The sequence below is a fragment of the Trichomycterus rosablanca genome, chromosome 10 (assembly GCF_030014385.1).
Source record: "Trichomycterus rosablanca isolate fTriRos1 chromosome 10, fTriRos1.hap1, whole genome shotgun sequence".
Lineage (NCBI taxonomy): Eukaryota > Metazoa > Chordata > Actinopteri > Siluriformes > Trichomycteridae > Trichomycterus > Trichomycterus rosablanca.
Window position 1 is genome coordinate 11,232,436 of NC_085997.1, and position 18,007 is coordinate 11,250,442.

General features: G+C 39.3%; 1 protein-coding gene across 1 annotated transcript in view; it reads left to right on the forward strand.

The window, feature by feature from the left end:
• Positions 1 to 1,633: 1,633 nt before the first annotated feature.
• The window catches only part of ca10a (carbonic anhydrase Xa), a 368,721-nt gene continuing 352,347 nt past the window's right edge, over positions 1,634 to 18,007 (forward strand). The window contains exons 1-3 of the mRNA XM_063003919.1: positions 1,634 to 1,695; positions 4,343 to 4,446; positions 4,924 to 5,127. Of these exons, the coding sequence (XP_062859989.1) occupies positions 1,634 to 1,695; positions 4,343 to 4,446; positions 4,924 to 5,127 (370 nt within the window). The remainder of the gene's footprint in view (positions 1,696 to 4,342; positions 4,447 to 4,923; positions 5,128 to 18,007) is intronic.

Sequence of the window (18,007 nt, forward strand, 5' to 3'; positions counted from 1 at the left end):
GAGCTCAGCTCTGGTGAGATAGCGTGTTTTACCACTGTGCCAACTGAGTGCCCTCTGATAACATTTTTATGTTTAAGACCTTTGGATTTTATCCTAACAGAAACCAGTGACAAAAAGGCAGAGATTTTATTTGAATGTTTACAGTTTCTAGGTCACCTGTCAGTGAGATTGTGTAACTATATACATTGGAATTGCAGATGATGACAAAAAATATGACTTAATAAAGCCTAGTTTTGAACACCCCAAAGGCAAAATCTCTCACAGACACATCAGAAAACTGAAAAACAAAATGACATTTTCATGCATATACACTACTATACAACTTTTAGAACACCCCCTATTTTTTCTAGTTTTCCAAGTTCAAGTTAAGTAAATACCCTGAAAATCACAGAGAAAAGTGATGAATGGCCTAAGCTTAAATAAATAATACAACAAACAACAACAACGATAATAATAATAAAAGTATGCTTTTTTTAAATTTCTCCCAAACGTGTATCTCTCCTCCACTGCTGCAGACACCCACCCTGACTGAAGAGGGCCATTCCATAACACATGCCTCCTTTGACAAGTGCAGTTGCCAACCGCTGCTTTTCACCTGTCCAAAGTGGGTTCACAATGGGATCAGTATTGTGTATGAAGTTTCCCCAGTCTTTTTGTAGGTGTTATCGCCCACCCAGCAGAAGTAATTGCAGTAGTGATGAGGAATCCCTTTGGCCCTCCTATTTGACAGACGTTAGCCAATCACGTTTGCAGCAAACATTAGACAATCTTGTCTGCACAGGCAATCATGTAGACCACGGCCTGCTGATAGCAGAGCTGAGATTCAAACTTACAAGCTATAATTCTTAGCACTGGTTTGGCTAGTGTGTTTTACTGCTGCACTCGATTGTTTAAGATTTTCTGGAATATGCAGTGTTACTACAGCCTAGTGGCAGCAAGAAAGCCAATGTTAAAATGGCCTTGTTTGTTTGTACACTAAACACTTTGTGGCTAAAGTAGATGAAGCAACGAAAAGTTTATGAACTCTTGCCAAAAGCTGCTGGTCGCTATTTTAAAAAAAATGTAAATTAAGCCATGTAGCCATCATCCTCAAACTAATGCAAATGTACTAATCGAAAATTAAGTTCCTTAGACCAAGACTAAGTAAGTACTGTCATGATAACCAGTTTAACTGGTGAAAATAGCTCAAAATTCACTAATCAGTTCAGCTACTGGATAAAGCCCTTTTCAGCATGTTAGGATATCAGCCCCCTCTAGTTCTGTGAACTGCTGAGGTAACAGGCCTCATCGATGGACGAGTGGATGAGGAAAAGTGAGGAACCTAGGTAAAGAAAAGTTAAAAAGTACTGCCCAAGTTGCTACTGTCTCTGGTAAGCACAGAAGTGACCACCGTCTACACTGAATGCAGATTTCTGGACTCTAGATGCCAGGGCACTTGCCTACAGTAACTACTAGATAGGGAGGGGTATGGTCTAGAGGAGAGGAGCTGGGTGATGGCTCTACCAACCTAGATATGAGTCTAATAACCAACTTTCACCAACAGCATCTTAGTAAGTTGGCTCCTTGCCTTTAGGGGAGTCCTGAGGGTGAACTGTCTAACCAATGGGGGTTTCGGTCAGGTGATTGTCCGGGAATGGAGCACCAGTTCAGCAATATGGAAGAGCTGGTGGTTTTCTTACAGGCAAACCAGGCAGTGTGAGTGGTGGTCGTCTCGGTTGCCTTGTACTTTGGCTGTACCAGACTCCTTGGGGGGAATACTATCACACTGCCTGCTGTAGTGATGGGTCGGTCGCGAACGATCCGGCTCTAAGAGCCGGCTCTTTAAAGTGAATTTAAAGCCGCACGTGATTGGTCAAGATACGTGGTGGCGTTTGTGTGTTTACACTGAGCAGGAGGGGAGGGGTTACACACACACACACACACACAGAGCGTGCACACGAACAGGAGAAAGAGAGAGAGAACTCAGCGCTTTACACAGCCAGACATTACACGCTGGAAAGGTGAGGAAAATGAGTGAGAGGAAACATAGTAAAGTTTGGACACGAGGAGCCCCTTTTACAGAGAAGTTCAGACCCACTGAGCTGGTGGGAGACCAAGTGTTCAGTCTACCCACATCTTATACATGTGATGGCACATAGACTGTGTATCTGTCCCCTCAGAGAGAATCTTTTTTAACAGGGCAGATCATAACAGAAAGGAGAAACAGGCTCAACCCATCAAAGATGAGCTCCTTGGTTTTTCTGAATGCCAATCTTCACTAAATACTTACAAATACTGTCACCTGGATGCTTTCACCTGGATTCTCTTTTTGTTTTGCACATTTTCATTTATATTTTGTTGAGTGATGCTTCGTTGATGTTGTGTTGTTTCACTCTAGATGCTTGTTTATTTTGTTTTTTTTTATTAGGATTTTAACGTCACGTTTTACACTTTGGTTACATTCAAGACATGCAAACTCCACACAGAAAGGACCCGGGCTCTTCACCTGGGGATCGAACCCAGGACCTTCTTGCTGTGAGGCGACAGTGCCAACCACTTAGCCACCATGCCGTCCCACTCTAGATGCAAACGTACAAATAATATACACAATCAGATCTTTTTATCTAATGGAGATGGGTCTTTGTTTTTGTATTTTAAAATATATTGTTGGAGCACTCTGTTCCATGTTGAGTATATAAATAAAGCAATTTAAATAATAAACATTTGATACAATGTTTTTTTTACATTAGTAATTCATTTTACATGTAATTTATTAATTTATAATTAATCATTATAATTTATAAATTAATTTAAGCAACAAAAAAATCTAAGGAGCCACTTGGGAGCCGAAAGAGCCGGCTCTTTTTAGTGAGCCGAGCCAAAAGAATCGGCTCTCTAAAAGGAGCCGAAATTCCCATCACTAGCCTGCTGACCATGAAACATCTTTTTATTTGATGCACTCTGCTGATTCACTTGACTCCTAATGTATATACATATACAGATTTGTGCAATTATGCAGCTGGGTGTTTACTTACTGCCAAACCAAATCATTGTGGCAAACAATGGATGCAGATAAAGATGGTGTTTTTGGAGGGAAGTTTTACCTAAAAAAGTTATATATTTTTTCTGCTCTCTCTCCCTGTGTGTGCCTCTTTTCTCTGCCTGTTTTCTGTTTGTTTGTATTTGTGCATGCACTCCTTGACCGTGTTTTCTGTGCGTGCTCTTTGTGATATCTGTAAATTTATGATCTCTCTGTGTGTTCTCTCCTCATGTGTTTTCTGTGTGTATGTGTACACCGATCAGCCATAACATTAAAACCACCTCCTTGTTTCTACACTCACTGTCTATTTTATCAGCTCCACTTACCATATAGAAGCACTTTGTAGTTCTACAATTACTGACTGTAGTCCATCTGTTTCTCTACATACTGTTTTAGCCTGCTATCACCTTGTTCTTCAATGGTCAGGACCCCCACAGGACCACCACAAAGCAGGTATTATTTGGATGGTGGATCATTCTCAGCACTGCAGTGACACTGACATGGTGGTGTTGTGTTAGTGTGTGTTGAGCTGGAATGAGTGGAACAGACACAGCAGCACTGCTGGAGTTTTTAAATACCGTGTCCACTCACTGTCCACTTTATTAGACACTCCTACCTAGTTGGTCTACCTTGTAGATGTAAAGTCAGAGACGATCGCTCATCTATTGCTGCTGTTTGAGTTGTTTATCTTCTAGACCTTCATAAGTGGTCACAGGACGCTGCCCACGGGGCACTGTTGGCTGGATATATTTTGGGTTGGTGGACTATTCTCAGTCCAGCAGTGACAGTGATGTGTTTAAAAACTCCACCACCCAAATAACACCTACTCTGTGGTGGTCCTGACCATTGAAAAACAGGGTGAAAACAGGTTAAAACAGTATGTAGAGAAACAGATTAACTACAGTCAGTAATTGTAGAACTACAAAGTGCTAGATGTGCATTTAAAATATTATTTTTAACAAAAGTTAAGTGAAAAACATAAGTAATTTAAACAGAGTTCACTGTTGTTAAGTTGGGGGTACAGTGAAGTCATACAAAGCTTGGTTAAAGAATAAGTCCTGGAATAGCCTGTAGTGGCCTTCTCAGTCTGGCTAATGTGTGGAATTTAAAGAAATATGATGCAGCAGGACTTCCATCAAAGCTCAGTGAGCTGAAAACTTTTGGACAAGAAGAATGGGTAAAAGACTTTTCATTCACGTCTATTTACATCACCCTATACCTTATGCAGTAAGGGGGGTTGAATATTTTCGTTTGCAACTGTGAGTGAAGGGGTAGGTAAGTGATGTTCAGGGAGTATTTCCACATTGCCATTATTGTTTTCAGGTGTCACAAGACCCACTTCGACCCCAATCAGGATGACACATTAGGGGGAACTGAATACATAAATGGAAAAGTTAAAGTTACTTTTAGTCTTGGGGTGGGTGAAAGTAGTGCTCTTTCGCACACATGAACAAGCTTACACGTATACATACCTACCTACACACATACATACATACATACACAGGCACACGCTGACACATTTTTTGCACGCACACACAAAGAAAGAAGCAGATGGGATTCCATGCTATGTCTCAACCGCTGCAGCACTGAGACAATTGTGCGCGCTCTCTCTTTCTCTCTCTCTCTCTCTCTCTCTCTCTCACACACACACACACACACTCATCCTCTCTCGTATTCTCTCCCTTTTGACTATGTGCGCAGGATCGGCCGGACCTCTCCGTCATGTCCGCGGTGTTTGAGGCGTGTCTCACTGTTTCTCGTGGAATCTAAAGCGCGCTCTACTTTTCTCTTGTATGGAGCATTGGTTTAACGCACAGAGAAAAGGATTTTAGCTGATTGTTTTCACAACTGGTCGTGTTGGATTTGAGTGATTTTGAAACTCGGTGCCGTGTATCTGAGATAAGCGCGTGTATCTCAGTGCGTGTGTGATGGTACCTTGCAGAAGGTGTGCAGCAGGAAACACTCGAGTTGCTGGACTCCACGTCTGCAAGTGATCTGCAACCTACTTTCTGCATCGCCATGTTCCTGGAATGAAAGCCAACCAAACATGGATATTATCTGGGAAATACTGATCCTTCTTCAAGCCAATTTCTTCGTTTGTACAACAGGTAAGTTGTGCTCGAATTGAGAGATTTGGTATGATCTTTGAATTGAATTGGAAAAGTTGGTATTAGACAGCAGGGAAGCTAACGCCTGCTGTTAAAATCTGAGATGAGATCCTGATTTGGATTGTGGACAGGACAGGTCATGTGTCGTCTCACAAGACATCGCAAATAAAATGCAAGTACTGGTATTACTATTCTTAAATTGTGCACTTTTTAATTATTATTATTATTTTTTTTTAATCTGCATCAATAGGGTTACTCATTTGCTTACTCTATAAGCTCCATTTACTGTTTACTATATCAAATATTTAATTTTTAACAAAGTCTTAAAAGTTTAAAGTTTTTTTTTCTTTCTTTTCTTTTTTGAATGGATTCTTATATCATGGTCTTAATCTTGGATTCTTAATCTTTTAATGCCATTAAATGGATTTCTTTTTTACATTTAAATCGAATTTTACTTAATTATCTATTTAATTGCCTTGTTGCCCTGCTTTACTTTGGCAACTCTAGCTTTTGTTTATTGGCTTCATGTTAGATTTGATCAGTTAGCCTAATGGTAAACAAATTCTAAAGAAAATGTCAAGACCATATGAGACTTGCCCTTTTCAGAAGCAACCGTAACGTTATGAGCAAAAAAGCCCGTCCTCAGTGCTATCTCTCATCACTGATGTATCACCTGTTTACTGTCTTTTAAGAATGCGTACACACACACACACACACACACACACACACACAGACAGACAGACAGACAGACAGACAGACAGACAGACAGAATAACCTCTTTTTAATACAACCTTTTATTTGCTATATTACCACCGCATTTACCAGGTTCTGGTTTTTCGAGACCTGAATTGAAAATTGTACCCATTTACAGTTACAATCGCTTATTCCTGAATTGATGCTGTCCCATCTGACACACTTACCATCTTACCAAAAACTGCACTAACTTAAACCGTGTGCTGAAACTTAAATAGCAGTCTGAATGTGTGCCAAGTGCGCAATAAAGAAGGATAACGAGTGAATGCTTTTAGGAATCCAGACTTACACGGATCCTCTCCCAGGCACGCCTCCAAAAGCCTCTTCCCGCACTGAGAGCTCATACGCCGGGCATCTCTGCTTGAGAACGCGCAATTAGTGGAAAGGTAGATTTGGAAGACAAAATTTTCAGGGATCGGTTGAAACACTGGATGCTTGATAATAATACTACTACTACTACTAATAATAATGATAATAATAACAATATGTATAATATAATAATAGGCATTATATACAAATTATAAAATAAAAACATTATTATTATTATTAATAATATTATTATTATTGACTGATTGATTCATTTGTCCATGTGTCCTTTTCCTCTCCTGGCTCAATCCATTACTTTGGTCAAAAACTGAGCTGCTGTAGATACCTGTCATTTTCTTGCTGTTGGTGATACATAAAGGGCTGTTTCAGGAGTTCCTACAAACCAGACATACTGTCTTATTGTCTGTTACTGAAGAAATACTGTCTAAATAATACATGTTACAGTACATTATGGTACACCACTATAAAACATCATTTTAAGGAGCCTACTTTATTATTTATTCATTCACTTTAACCACATAATCTTGGTTAAGGTTACAGTGTGCCTAGGTGACTGACTATTTATATTAGAAGGTGTTCCTGTCTTGCAGTCAATGTACTAAAAATGGCACTTCTATTCAGTCTCTCTCTTGCTGGCTACAAATGTTTTGTGTCTTTTATTTGCTATTTTGTTTCTACTAATTTGGCATTTTTTATCTTTATTTGGATTCTATTCCCATTCCCTTTGTGTGGATTTTCATTCAGGTTATATATTGGGTATTTCAGTTTGGTAGGGAGTTTGATATGTTCTCCATGTGTCTACATTTAGGAGTATTTTTTTATTCTGGCTAACAATCTGATAATTGTTGGAACATTTTAATCCCTGGCATCCTGGACAGCTAGGAAAGTAGTTGCCACACAGCAATATGGACATTCAGGTCCTGGGTTTGATTGCTTCCAGTAACTGTCTATAAGGAGTTTTGACTGTTCTTTTTGTTTCCACATGGGAGGTACTCCAAACTAAGTGAATATCAGCTAGTGGTGTCAGTCTGTGCAGTATTGACAATTATTATGTGAATAAAGTAAATATTATGTTAACAACACATAATGAGTGATTTCCTGCTGGGGGTGTCTCTTTCAGTTCAGACACTAAAGTTGTATGAGAAGCCCTGGCTTTTACTCAGCTTTGAGATGAGGACTCTGCACATGTCACAAGAGTCATTATGGAATGACACAAGCACAGTCATTATGAAACTGAAAAGGTATTTTTCCTAAAGAGTTCCACGAAGTTGGAACCATATAATGTATTTAACATAATTAAATTGGAAAGTGTCCACATACTTTGGCCATATGGTGTATTTTATATTTTGGATTAAACTTCTACAATTATTGTTAAAATACCAATTAAGGGAACTTCTTTTGTAAGAATGGTATTCCATCCTTCATGTACAGGTAGGCTCATGGTTGTTCAACACGAACACCAATACTAGCTTTTATAATCCAATCTATAATCTAATAAAAGTATGTACTAAAGCTGGCGTTGACTCTACACATTTGTGCATATCTGATGATCCATGTTTTCCCAGGAAGATTTTACAATATTTTAAAGAGCATCTTGTGATCCTACTAAATGATTGGCTTTCTCTGTATTCTCTGCCTCATAAATTCTCGGTAGTGCTGGGGATCCATGATAGTCAGCACTAATGATTTTTAATCTTCACGTAGTTGTTGCAACTATTTAAAGTTTAAGATTTTTATGGAAAAAAACATATTTAGAAAAATTCTAAATATAATAATTTCAAATAGTTGTCTATAGCTTTTGGCACCCACTCTAGATGAGCATCATGCTTTTTTGAAGTTCAACATTATAAATAAAATTATATTTAAATAAAAGATGACTCAGCTTTGTAAGTAAGACGGTGTTATATTGCATATACTGTATGTATTCTTTGTGTAATGTGTCTACATTGGCTGCAATATACAGATAGTATGAATGTATTTTGCACAGTGTAAATCCTGACTAGCCTCAGGTACTCCTTTGCATGGATGTTTACTTTCATTACATATTTCAGCAAACAGACAGTATTGTGTTAAAAGAAAATGCAAACAAGTCATTACCCATGAATCCTCCTATTAATTTACTTGTGGGAGATAGCATGGAAGTGCAATACAATGTCATTGTGGTGTTTTTGTTAATATAATGCAGTGTAGACCTGGTGACTTTTATTTCTTTTTGTATCTTATTAATATTCAACTTCAGACTATTACAAACCTTTGCTCATTTGACTGCCATCTTTAAAAGCTCACATGGCTGACTGAGCAGTCTACTAGGCTAGCACACCCTGGTAAGGAACTCTACAGACAAAAATGGCTGGTGTTTACTGCTGGCTGATGAAAATGAAACTCCAATGCCATTGCAGGTGTTATAGGTGACACCTATGGGAAAAGTTAAACACAAGGTGTCCATAATCACAGCCTACAAAACAAGAAAGCTGCCATGGTTTTAGGGCTGCAACTATCGATTATTTTTGTAATCGATCCGATTAATCCGATTAATCGCTGGAATAATAGATAGAATACTATCTATTATTCCAGCGATTAATCGGATAAGAAATACTTTTGCTTTAATAAAGAGCAAAAATAAATGCATATAAGACGTGTCTCTCAAAACAAACTGCACATTTTTATTCCTTGCATACAGTACAGTTTAAAGAAAACATTTTTGAAATGCAAAAACAAATACATCAAAAATAAATCAAATTACTTTTAAAATGTATACAAGCAACCTAAAACTAAGGAATAAATATTAATAAACAATAATACATAAACTTTGCCTCTAATTTGTGCAACTTTCAGAACTAAAAGTTTCAGCTACAGCTCATGCAGAACATAAAGCTTTAATATTTTGTTGGGAGGCTTTGTGGCATTTGTAGGAGGCAAAAGAAGTTCTGTCAGGATTGTATCTGTCAGATCAGGTAGATTTGCATTTGTGTGTGTGTACATGTGTGTTTGCCTAAGCCTTTAAAAAAATGTGTTGTGGTTGCAATGAAGAAAAGTAAGTGTATGAACAAGACGCTCTGATGGTGTGGATGTTGTTCTGAGTTTTTGTTTTTTCCAGCTTAAAACGATCTCAAACTTTGTCGTTTTCTCTGTCCAGTCTCCTCTCTTCGTCCCTCACTATTTTTTTTCTCTCCATTTTGCAGTCCGCGCTATCAAATCTCGTCTGAGTTCTAAATCGCCCTTTCATACTGAACAGTACGCAGGAGCGGCGTGCGTGTCCACATACTTAGTATTCATTAAACTGTACGTGAAAAGTACCCGGTTTAAGTACTGTTAAGTAGTGTTTAAGTATGAGATTTTGGATGCAGCCCTCGGCTTCTTCACGTCACCTGCCCACTGCTTGATCGCGTTGTGCAAAAATAAAAGTCGTCTGTGTGAAACATCGTGAGCTGTATATAGTTGTATGGATTAAACGATGCCTCGATGCGAAAAATGTGCAGCAATGATTTTTAGTAATCGAATTACTCGAGTTTCTCGAGGAATCGTTTCAGCCCTACATGGTTTACCAGCCAGGTTCCCAGACACCAGAATGAAAAGACAGCAAAATGGCCAATTGGAGAAGGCAGGCAGGTTGTCAAATGTGATCTTCAGCTAGACATATCAGCCAAACGAACAACAAACAAACTAATAGACAATAGAAATTAGTGGCGTAACTAGGAGCTCATGGGCCCCAGTGCAAAAAATGTTTTGAGACCCCTCAACAAATTTCATGACAGCGGCATGGTTGTTGATGCCTGACAGGTTGCTTTGAGTATGACAAAAAGTGGACTTTCTTGCTTAACAATCCCTATATTGAAATTATGAAATGGTGAGGAAAAAAAACATCCAATTGACAGCCTTGTTGATAAAAGGTCTGAGAAGAATGGCTCATTTGTCAAACAGACAAAAGGCTGTTCATTCAGTAACCACAGAAATAACTACTATATCCATGCTAAACAGAAAAGCATCTTAGAATAAACAACAGTTTGTCTGCAAATGTGTGAGAAAATTATTAAAATGTTTAAAAACAATGTACCCCAAAAATAGATTGGTAGGGATTTGTATATTTATCCCTCTACAGTGCATAATATCATTAAATAATTTAAGAAATCTGTAGAAATTTACTGCATAAAGGGGAATGGCGCAAGTTGAACAATCCTTCCAATCCCTAACACGAAGTCATTCTTCAATAGCTGATAGAACCACATGGGCAAGCCTTTGGCAAACCTTTGTCAAACACTACAATACGGAGTTACATTTAAAATGGCACATAAAACTTTACTGTGCAAAAAGAAAGCCTCATGTTATTTATGTCCAGTCCGGTGTCCACTTCTCTGGGCTCTGAGGCATCTGGGATGGTCCGTCACACAGTGGATACGTGCACTTGTTGTCAGTCTTAAGATATTTTTTTGGAAGATATTTTTTTGGAAGGTGCTCTGGACCAAAGTCAAAAAGGACTGTCCAGACTGTTATCAGCAACAAGTCCAAAAGCCAGGATCTGTCATGGTATAGGGTTGTGTCAGTGCCCTTGGAAAAGGTAATTGACACTTATGTGGTAGGAGCATTTTTGTAGAAATATACATTGAGATGTTAGAGCATTATATGACCTAAGCACACATTAAAAAGCCTTGGCTGTGAAAGAAGAGGGTACAGGTCCTGGACTTCCCTGTCTGGAGTCCTGACCTGTCCTCAATAGAAAATGTGTGTAGAATTTTAAAATAAAAAATACGACAACCCTGTACTATTGAACACCTTAAAACACCATTTTTGGAACATTTTGCAGACCTGAAATACAAAAATGGATGTATATTAACAAATGAAATGAAGTTGACCAGCCAAAACATTAAATATCTTGGGTAATGCTGAGTGCAATAAAAAACATCAAAGTAAATGTAAAAACATATGTTTTTTTTCCCTTGCCAGTGCTGGACCGAATAGTAGGATTTGCTGTTGCAATGGCAAGGAGGTGACTATTAGTCTGGAAAGAAACAAATATTGAAGAGGATATTAAAATATAGGCCCAGAGACAAGGAGAAGAGAGGGCAGGAGAACAAAAGATAGATTAAGAGGAGAGCAACACAGAGCAGATGTACCTGCTGCCCACCCAAGTGTCACTATAGCTGCAGTGATCTTCATATAACAATGTGTACATTTTTATTTATATGATTATATAAATAGATTCATGACTACAGCCTTGCTTTGACTGCATTCATCTATCCCTTAGATCTTACAATGCACCATGTTTCTTCATGTCCCTGGCACCAACCAGCAAAATGTCTCCAATATTGTGTTTCACCAGTAAGGTGTAATGCCATTTTTCATGTCTGGTTTTCACCAAACATAATCCTTGCTGTTCTGCTCAAAGATTAAGTTTAATAAAAAAGATTTAATTGGACCAGAGAATTTTTTTTCACATGTTGCCAGAGTTTTAAGTGCTGGCATATACTGTAGAATAGAATAGAACGCCTTCATTTATCATTTATACATATACAGATGTACAGTACAAATAATTATTTCTTCTTGTTTGGTAGCTGAGGTTAGAGCACAGGGTCAGCCATTGTACAGCACCCCTGGAGCAGATAGGGTTAAGGGCCTTGCTCAAGGGCCCAACAGTGGCTGCATGGCAGAGCTGGGATTCGAACTCTCAACCTTTCAGTTGATAACCCAAGCTCCACCCAATAGGCCACCACTGTCCAAAAGGCATACGCCTTTTACTCAACAGTGGCATCTGCCTTGTCTGTTTGCTAAAAAGGCCTGATTTACCAAGATGGTTGTCCATCCAAGATGTTTACTGGGACTATTTATTTTATATATTTTATTTGTCCAGACGGCCAACTTTAGCTCTAGGAAGGTTTAAGGTTTTGCCAAGCTTTTTATATTTTAAAATGATCCAGACCATTATATTTCTGGGAACACTCAAAGCTTTAGAAATTGTTTAATATCCTTGCCCTAAACCATGTTTGTCACTAATTGTTTCACTACAGTTTCTTGGTCTGGCTTTTCGCTTTGCAATGCAGTGTAAATTGTGGGTCCTTACAGACTCATGTGTGGGCCTTTCAATGCTTTGTCTAATAAATTCAGATTGCAACTGCTGGAGGTGGACTCCAATTGAGTTCTAGGCACATTTTAAGAATGGAAAGCGTCAAGAAAGGCTCTAAAAAATAGATTATTAATTTTTTTTTTATGGATGATTAATTGCAGATTGGTTGGCAAAAATGGTAACCATAAATCAATTAAAATAAATTCCATACCACAATTAAGTGTACACAGATGTTAAGGGCTCTGAATACACAGTTATAATATCAATCTGTCCAGTTGGGAAGCATACGTGATTGTGAATCTATTTCACCTGCTTTGGTGCAAATGAAACTGTCAACAGGTGCACAGGAGAGGCAACAGAAAGAAAATCCCCAAAAGGTAATGGCTTTCCATTTGGTGGGAACAGACAGTTATTCTCTCCTGACATTCATATCCAGTTTTTTTGTTTTGCTAGTGTCCTTATCACTAGTGGTAGCATGAGGCGGTACCTGCAGCCCATTCAGGTTGTACAGGTAGTCCAGCTCCCACAGAAAGGCACACCCATACATGTCATCACAAGCTGATGGTCTCTGTCATCTTTCATGGTCTCAGGAGCATGAAAGATATACCATTACACGGGGAGAGCTGGGCAGGGCCATAAAAGGGCATCAATCCAGCAGCGGAACCAGTATTTGCTCCTTTGTGTCAGGAGGAACAACAGAGCACTGCCAGAGCCTGACATTCTCTATTGGGACCTTACAGACCAGCACTACCAGAATACCAGAATTGGAAGGTCTGCCATTGCCACCTAATTCTCTTCCAGATTAGAGCAAGATGTAGATGAACATTATGCAGCTTGCAACATCATCTATTTTGTTTGGTGGTGGGCCAATAATGGTCTGGGGCATATCAATGGAGGATTGCACAAAACTCCTTGTGATAGCCAGTAAACCCTGGCTGCTGTAAGGTGCTGGAAGGAAATCCTTAGAGCCACCATCAGACCTAATGCTGGTGCAGTGGGGCCTGGGTTCCTCCTGGTGCAGGACAATGCTCAGGCTCATGTCACCAGATTGTGTAGGAAGTTCCTGGATAATCATGACATGAATGCAATTGACTGGCCCCTGTTTCCCTGAACTGAATCCAATTGAAAACCTTTGGAACGTTATGTAGTAGTGCATCAAATGCTGCCAAGTAGCACCACAAACTGTACAGGAGCTCACTGATGCCCTGATCCAGATCTGAGAGGAGATCCCCCAAGACACGTTGTTGGGAGTGCACAGAGGCATGTGAGCCACACACACTACTGAGTCACTTTCACAGGGTCAGCATTTGATTTAAATTTTATTTTATTTTTGGTGTGATTTGGAATCCAGTCCTCAGTGGGTTGATAATTTTGCTTTTAACTGACCATTGTTACATAATTTTGTTCAGGAATTTAAAGTTTGATTATGAGTTTAGAATTGCACAGAGACTTTTAATTGAGCCAAATTCCATCACCTGTTTTAATATATTTTCAACATTTTGTTTGCTGCCATTAAGGCTTTTATTATGTTGTTTTTACTTAGGTTTAAAAATTATTTCGATATACAGCGTTTACTGCAGCAGATGTGAGCAATGTACACAAATGGTTAAATCACATGCTTATGGATCTGCTTTGTCTTTAGTAACTGATTCACGGGCAGGTTCAGTGCCACAACGAAAACACTGGTATACTTTCTGAACAGGACAGCAGGGTGTCTGCCAAAAGTAAGAAGCTTCTGGGAAACCCATTCCATCACCAGATACCTCACACATATTCATTCAATCACCCACAACCAGGAGCAATTGAGTAGCCAGATTAGCTTAGTTAAATTACTTAGAGAAAGCCTATAAGAACAAAAGGAGAACATGGCAAACAGTGACCAGGGGTGATGTCTGACCCATGTTTCCAGGCACTGGTACTGTGCAGCACATAGATTACATGATTTACTAATAATTTGGGCTAATATACAATGTCAACAAATCATAGAGAGGTTCAGAAATTTACAAATTCATTTTACCACTTTATCCTGATCATGGTCGTGGCAGGTCAGGTTTCACAAGTGAGGACTCAGACATATCCATTTGTGTCTGGACCCAGTTCTCAGCAGTGGTAGGCTAGTGCAATAGACCATGGCATGCTGTGCCATCTGAGTTCATTAATTTCTTATCATAAACCAATAACTAAGTTACGTCTGATAAATAAAGATCAGTATTTTACATGGCTGTGGAGGAATTTTGGCCCAGTGTTTTAATTTAGCCACATTAAAGTTGTGTTGAGCATGAACTGCTCAATTAAGGCAATAGCTTACTAACTTAAAACAACCCTCAATTCACAGAGTGATAACCAGACCTTTTTTATTTAACATGTTTTTAAGAGCAGATAACTCAAAGAAGCTGCCCAGGCCCTAAAACAGCAAAACATTCCCACACAGGTGGCATTATACCTGTGTCAACAGTCTGCCATATTCCTTGGTCAGCAGTGCCCTAACACTATGTCGAGAGGGAGATTGGACATGTCTAAATTATTTTAAATTATTAAAAATAAATAAAATATTATAAACACTGTTTTTTTTAATACTGTTAAGTACACAAGTAGTGATTGGAAACACCTAAGAAAGGAACTTGAACAGCTGACACAAAAGAGTTGGACACACAAATTGAATGTGTCCAGCAGTAAACAGGAACAGGGTTTAGAAAGCATGTAGACATGGCCTGTGTTGAATTTCAGTTCTATTCTAGCTTACTTTTTGCTTTCCCCAAGTATATTCTCATTAAAAATCATGGCCTACAAGTGTGATTCTGTTCTGTTTACTTATAATAGCTGTATGCTTCATTAGAATGTTTTTATTGTTGATCTGTGTCTTTTTGAAAAATACAGTATAAGGCCAAACGTATGTGGACACCTGACGATAAGCTTGGCAATTATTATCCATCCCCTTAATTTTCCTGCCTGTATAAACGAAACAGAAGTTGTGAGGTCATGCACAATTATTTTTAGCAGTAGATTAGATGAAATACGATCTAATTCAACATTTAAGGCTGGTATTGATTCCTGTACTGAGAACTGGTTTCCTTACTACTATGACCTGGTCTGAACCAGATCCATTTTTGGAAGCTCTGAGAATTGTATGAGTAATATTATGCTAATAGTGAAACGTTTAACAGTCTTACTTGTAAACCTTTAGTGTTTTTTTTGCCTTTGTATCCCCAATTATTTTGAGTGTGTAGCAAACATTATATATACAGTATATATACAGTATATATATATATATATATATATATATATATATATATATATATAAATGATATATGAATATGAATATCATTAATAGAATATCATTCTATCCATGATATTCTAATTTTATGACCAGCACCAATATGTATATATATATATATATATACAGTGTATCACAAAAGTGAGTACACCCCTCACATTTCTGCAGATATTTAAGTATATCTTTTCATGGGACAACACTGACAAAATGACACTTTGACACAATGAAAAGTAGTCTGTGTGCAGCTTATATAACAGTGTAAATTTATTCTTCCCTCAAAATAACTCAATATACAGCCATTAATGTCTAAACCACCGGCAACAAAAGTGAGTACACCCCTAAGAGACTACACCCCTAAATGTCCAAATTGAGCACTGCTTGTCATTTTCCCTCCAAAATATCATGTGATTTGTTAGTGTTACTAGGTCTCAGGTGTGCATAGGGAGCAGGTGTGTTCAATTTAGTAGTACAGCTCTCACACTCTCTCATACTGGTCACTGAAAGTTCCAACATGGCACCTCATGGCAAAGAACTCTCTGAGGATCTTAAAAGACGAATTGTTGCGCTACATGAAGATGGCCAAGGCTACAAGAAGATTGCCAACACCCTGAAACTGAGCTGCAGCACAGTGGCCAAGATCATCCAGCGTTTTAAAAGAGCAGGGTCCACTCAGAACAGACCTCGCGTTGGTCGTCCAAAGAAGCTGAGTGCACGTGCTCAGCGTCACATCCAACTGCTGTCTTTGAAAGATAGGCGCAGGAGTGCTGTCAGCATTGCTGCAGAGATTGAAAAGGTGGGGGGTCAGCCTGTCAGTGCTCAGACCATACGCCGCACACTACATCAAATTGGTCTGCATGGCTGTCACCCCAGAAGGAAGCCTCTTCTGAAGTCTCTACACAAGAAAGCCCGCAAACAGTTTGCTGAAGACATGTCAACAAAGGACATGGATTACTGGAACCATGTCCTATGGTCTGATGAGACCAAGATTAATTTGTTTGGTTCAGATGGTCTCAAGCATGTGTGGCGGCAATCAGGTGAGGAGTACAAAGATAAGTGTGTCATGCCTACAGTCAAGCATGGTGGTGGGAATGCCATGGTCTGGGGCTGCATGGGTGCAGCAGGTGTTGGGGAGTTACATTTCATTGAGGGACACATGAACTCCAATATGTACTGTGAAATACTGAAGCAGAGCATGATCCCCTCCCTCCGGAAACTGGGTCGCAGGGCAGTGTTCCAGCATGATAATGACCCCAAACACACCTCTAAGACGACCACTGCTTTATTGAAGAGGCTGAGGGTAAAGGTGATGGACTGGCCAAGCATGTCTCCAGACCTAAACCCAATAGAACATCTTTGGGGCATCCTCAAGCGGAAGGTGGAGGAGCGCAAAGTCTCGAATATCCGCCAGCTCCGTGATGTCGTCATGGAGGAGTGGAAAAGCATTCCAGTGGCAACCTGTGAAGCTCTGGTAAACTCCATGCCCAGGAGAGTTAAGGCAGTTTTGGGAAATAATGGTGGCCACACAAAATATTGACACTTCAGGAACTTTCACTAAGGGGTGTACTCACTTTTGTTGCCGGTGGTTTAGACATTAATGGCTGTATATTGAGTTATTTTGAGGGAAGAATAAATTTACACTGTTACATAAGCTGCACACAGACTACTTTTCATTGTGTCAAAGTGTCATTTTGTCAGTGTTGTCCCATGAAAAGATATACTTAAATATCTGCAGAAATGTGAGGGGTGTACTCACTTTTGTGATACACTGTATATATATATATATATACAGTGTATCACAAAAGTGAGTACACCCCTCACATTTCTGCAAATATTTCATTATATCTTTTCATGGGACAACACTATAGAAATAAAACTTGGATATAACTTAGAGTAGTCAGTGTACAGCCTGTATAGCAGTGTAGATTTACTGTCTTCTGAAAATAACTCAACACACAGCCATTAATGTCTAAATGGCTGGCAACATAAGTGAGTACACCCCACAGTGAACATGTCCAAATTGTGCCCAAAGTGTCAATATTTTGTGTGACCACCATTACTATCCGTCACTGCCTTAACCCTCCTGGGCATGGAATTCACCAGAGCTGCACAGGTTGCTACTGGAATCCTCTTCCACTCTTCCATGATGACATCACGGAGCTGGTGGATGTTAGACACCTTGAACTCCTCCACCTTCCACTTGAGGATGCGCCACAAGTGCTCAATTGGGTTTAGTCCATCACCTTTACCTTCAGCTTCCTCAGCAAGGCAGTTGTCATCTTGGAGGTTGTGTTTGGGGTCGTTTTCCTGTTGGAAAACTGCCATGAGGCCCAGTTTTCGAAGGGAGGGGGATCATGCTCTGTTTCAGAATGTCACAGTACATGTTGGAATTCATGTTTCCCTCAATGAACTGCAGCTCCCCAGTGCCAGCAACACTCATGCAGCCCAAGACCATGATGCTACCACCACCA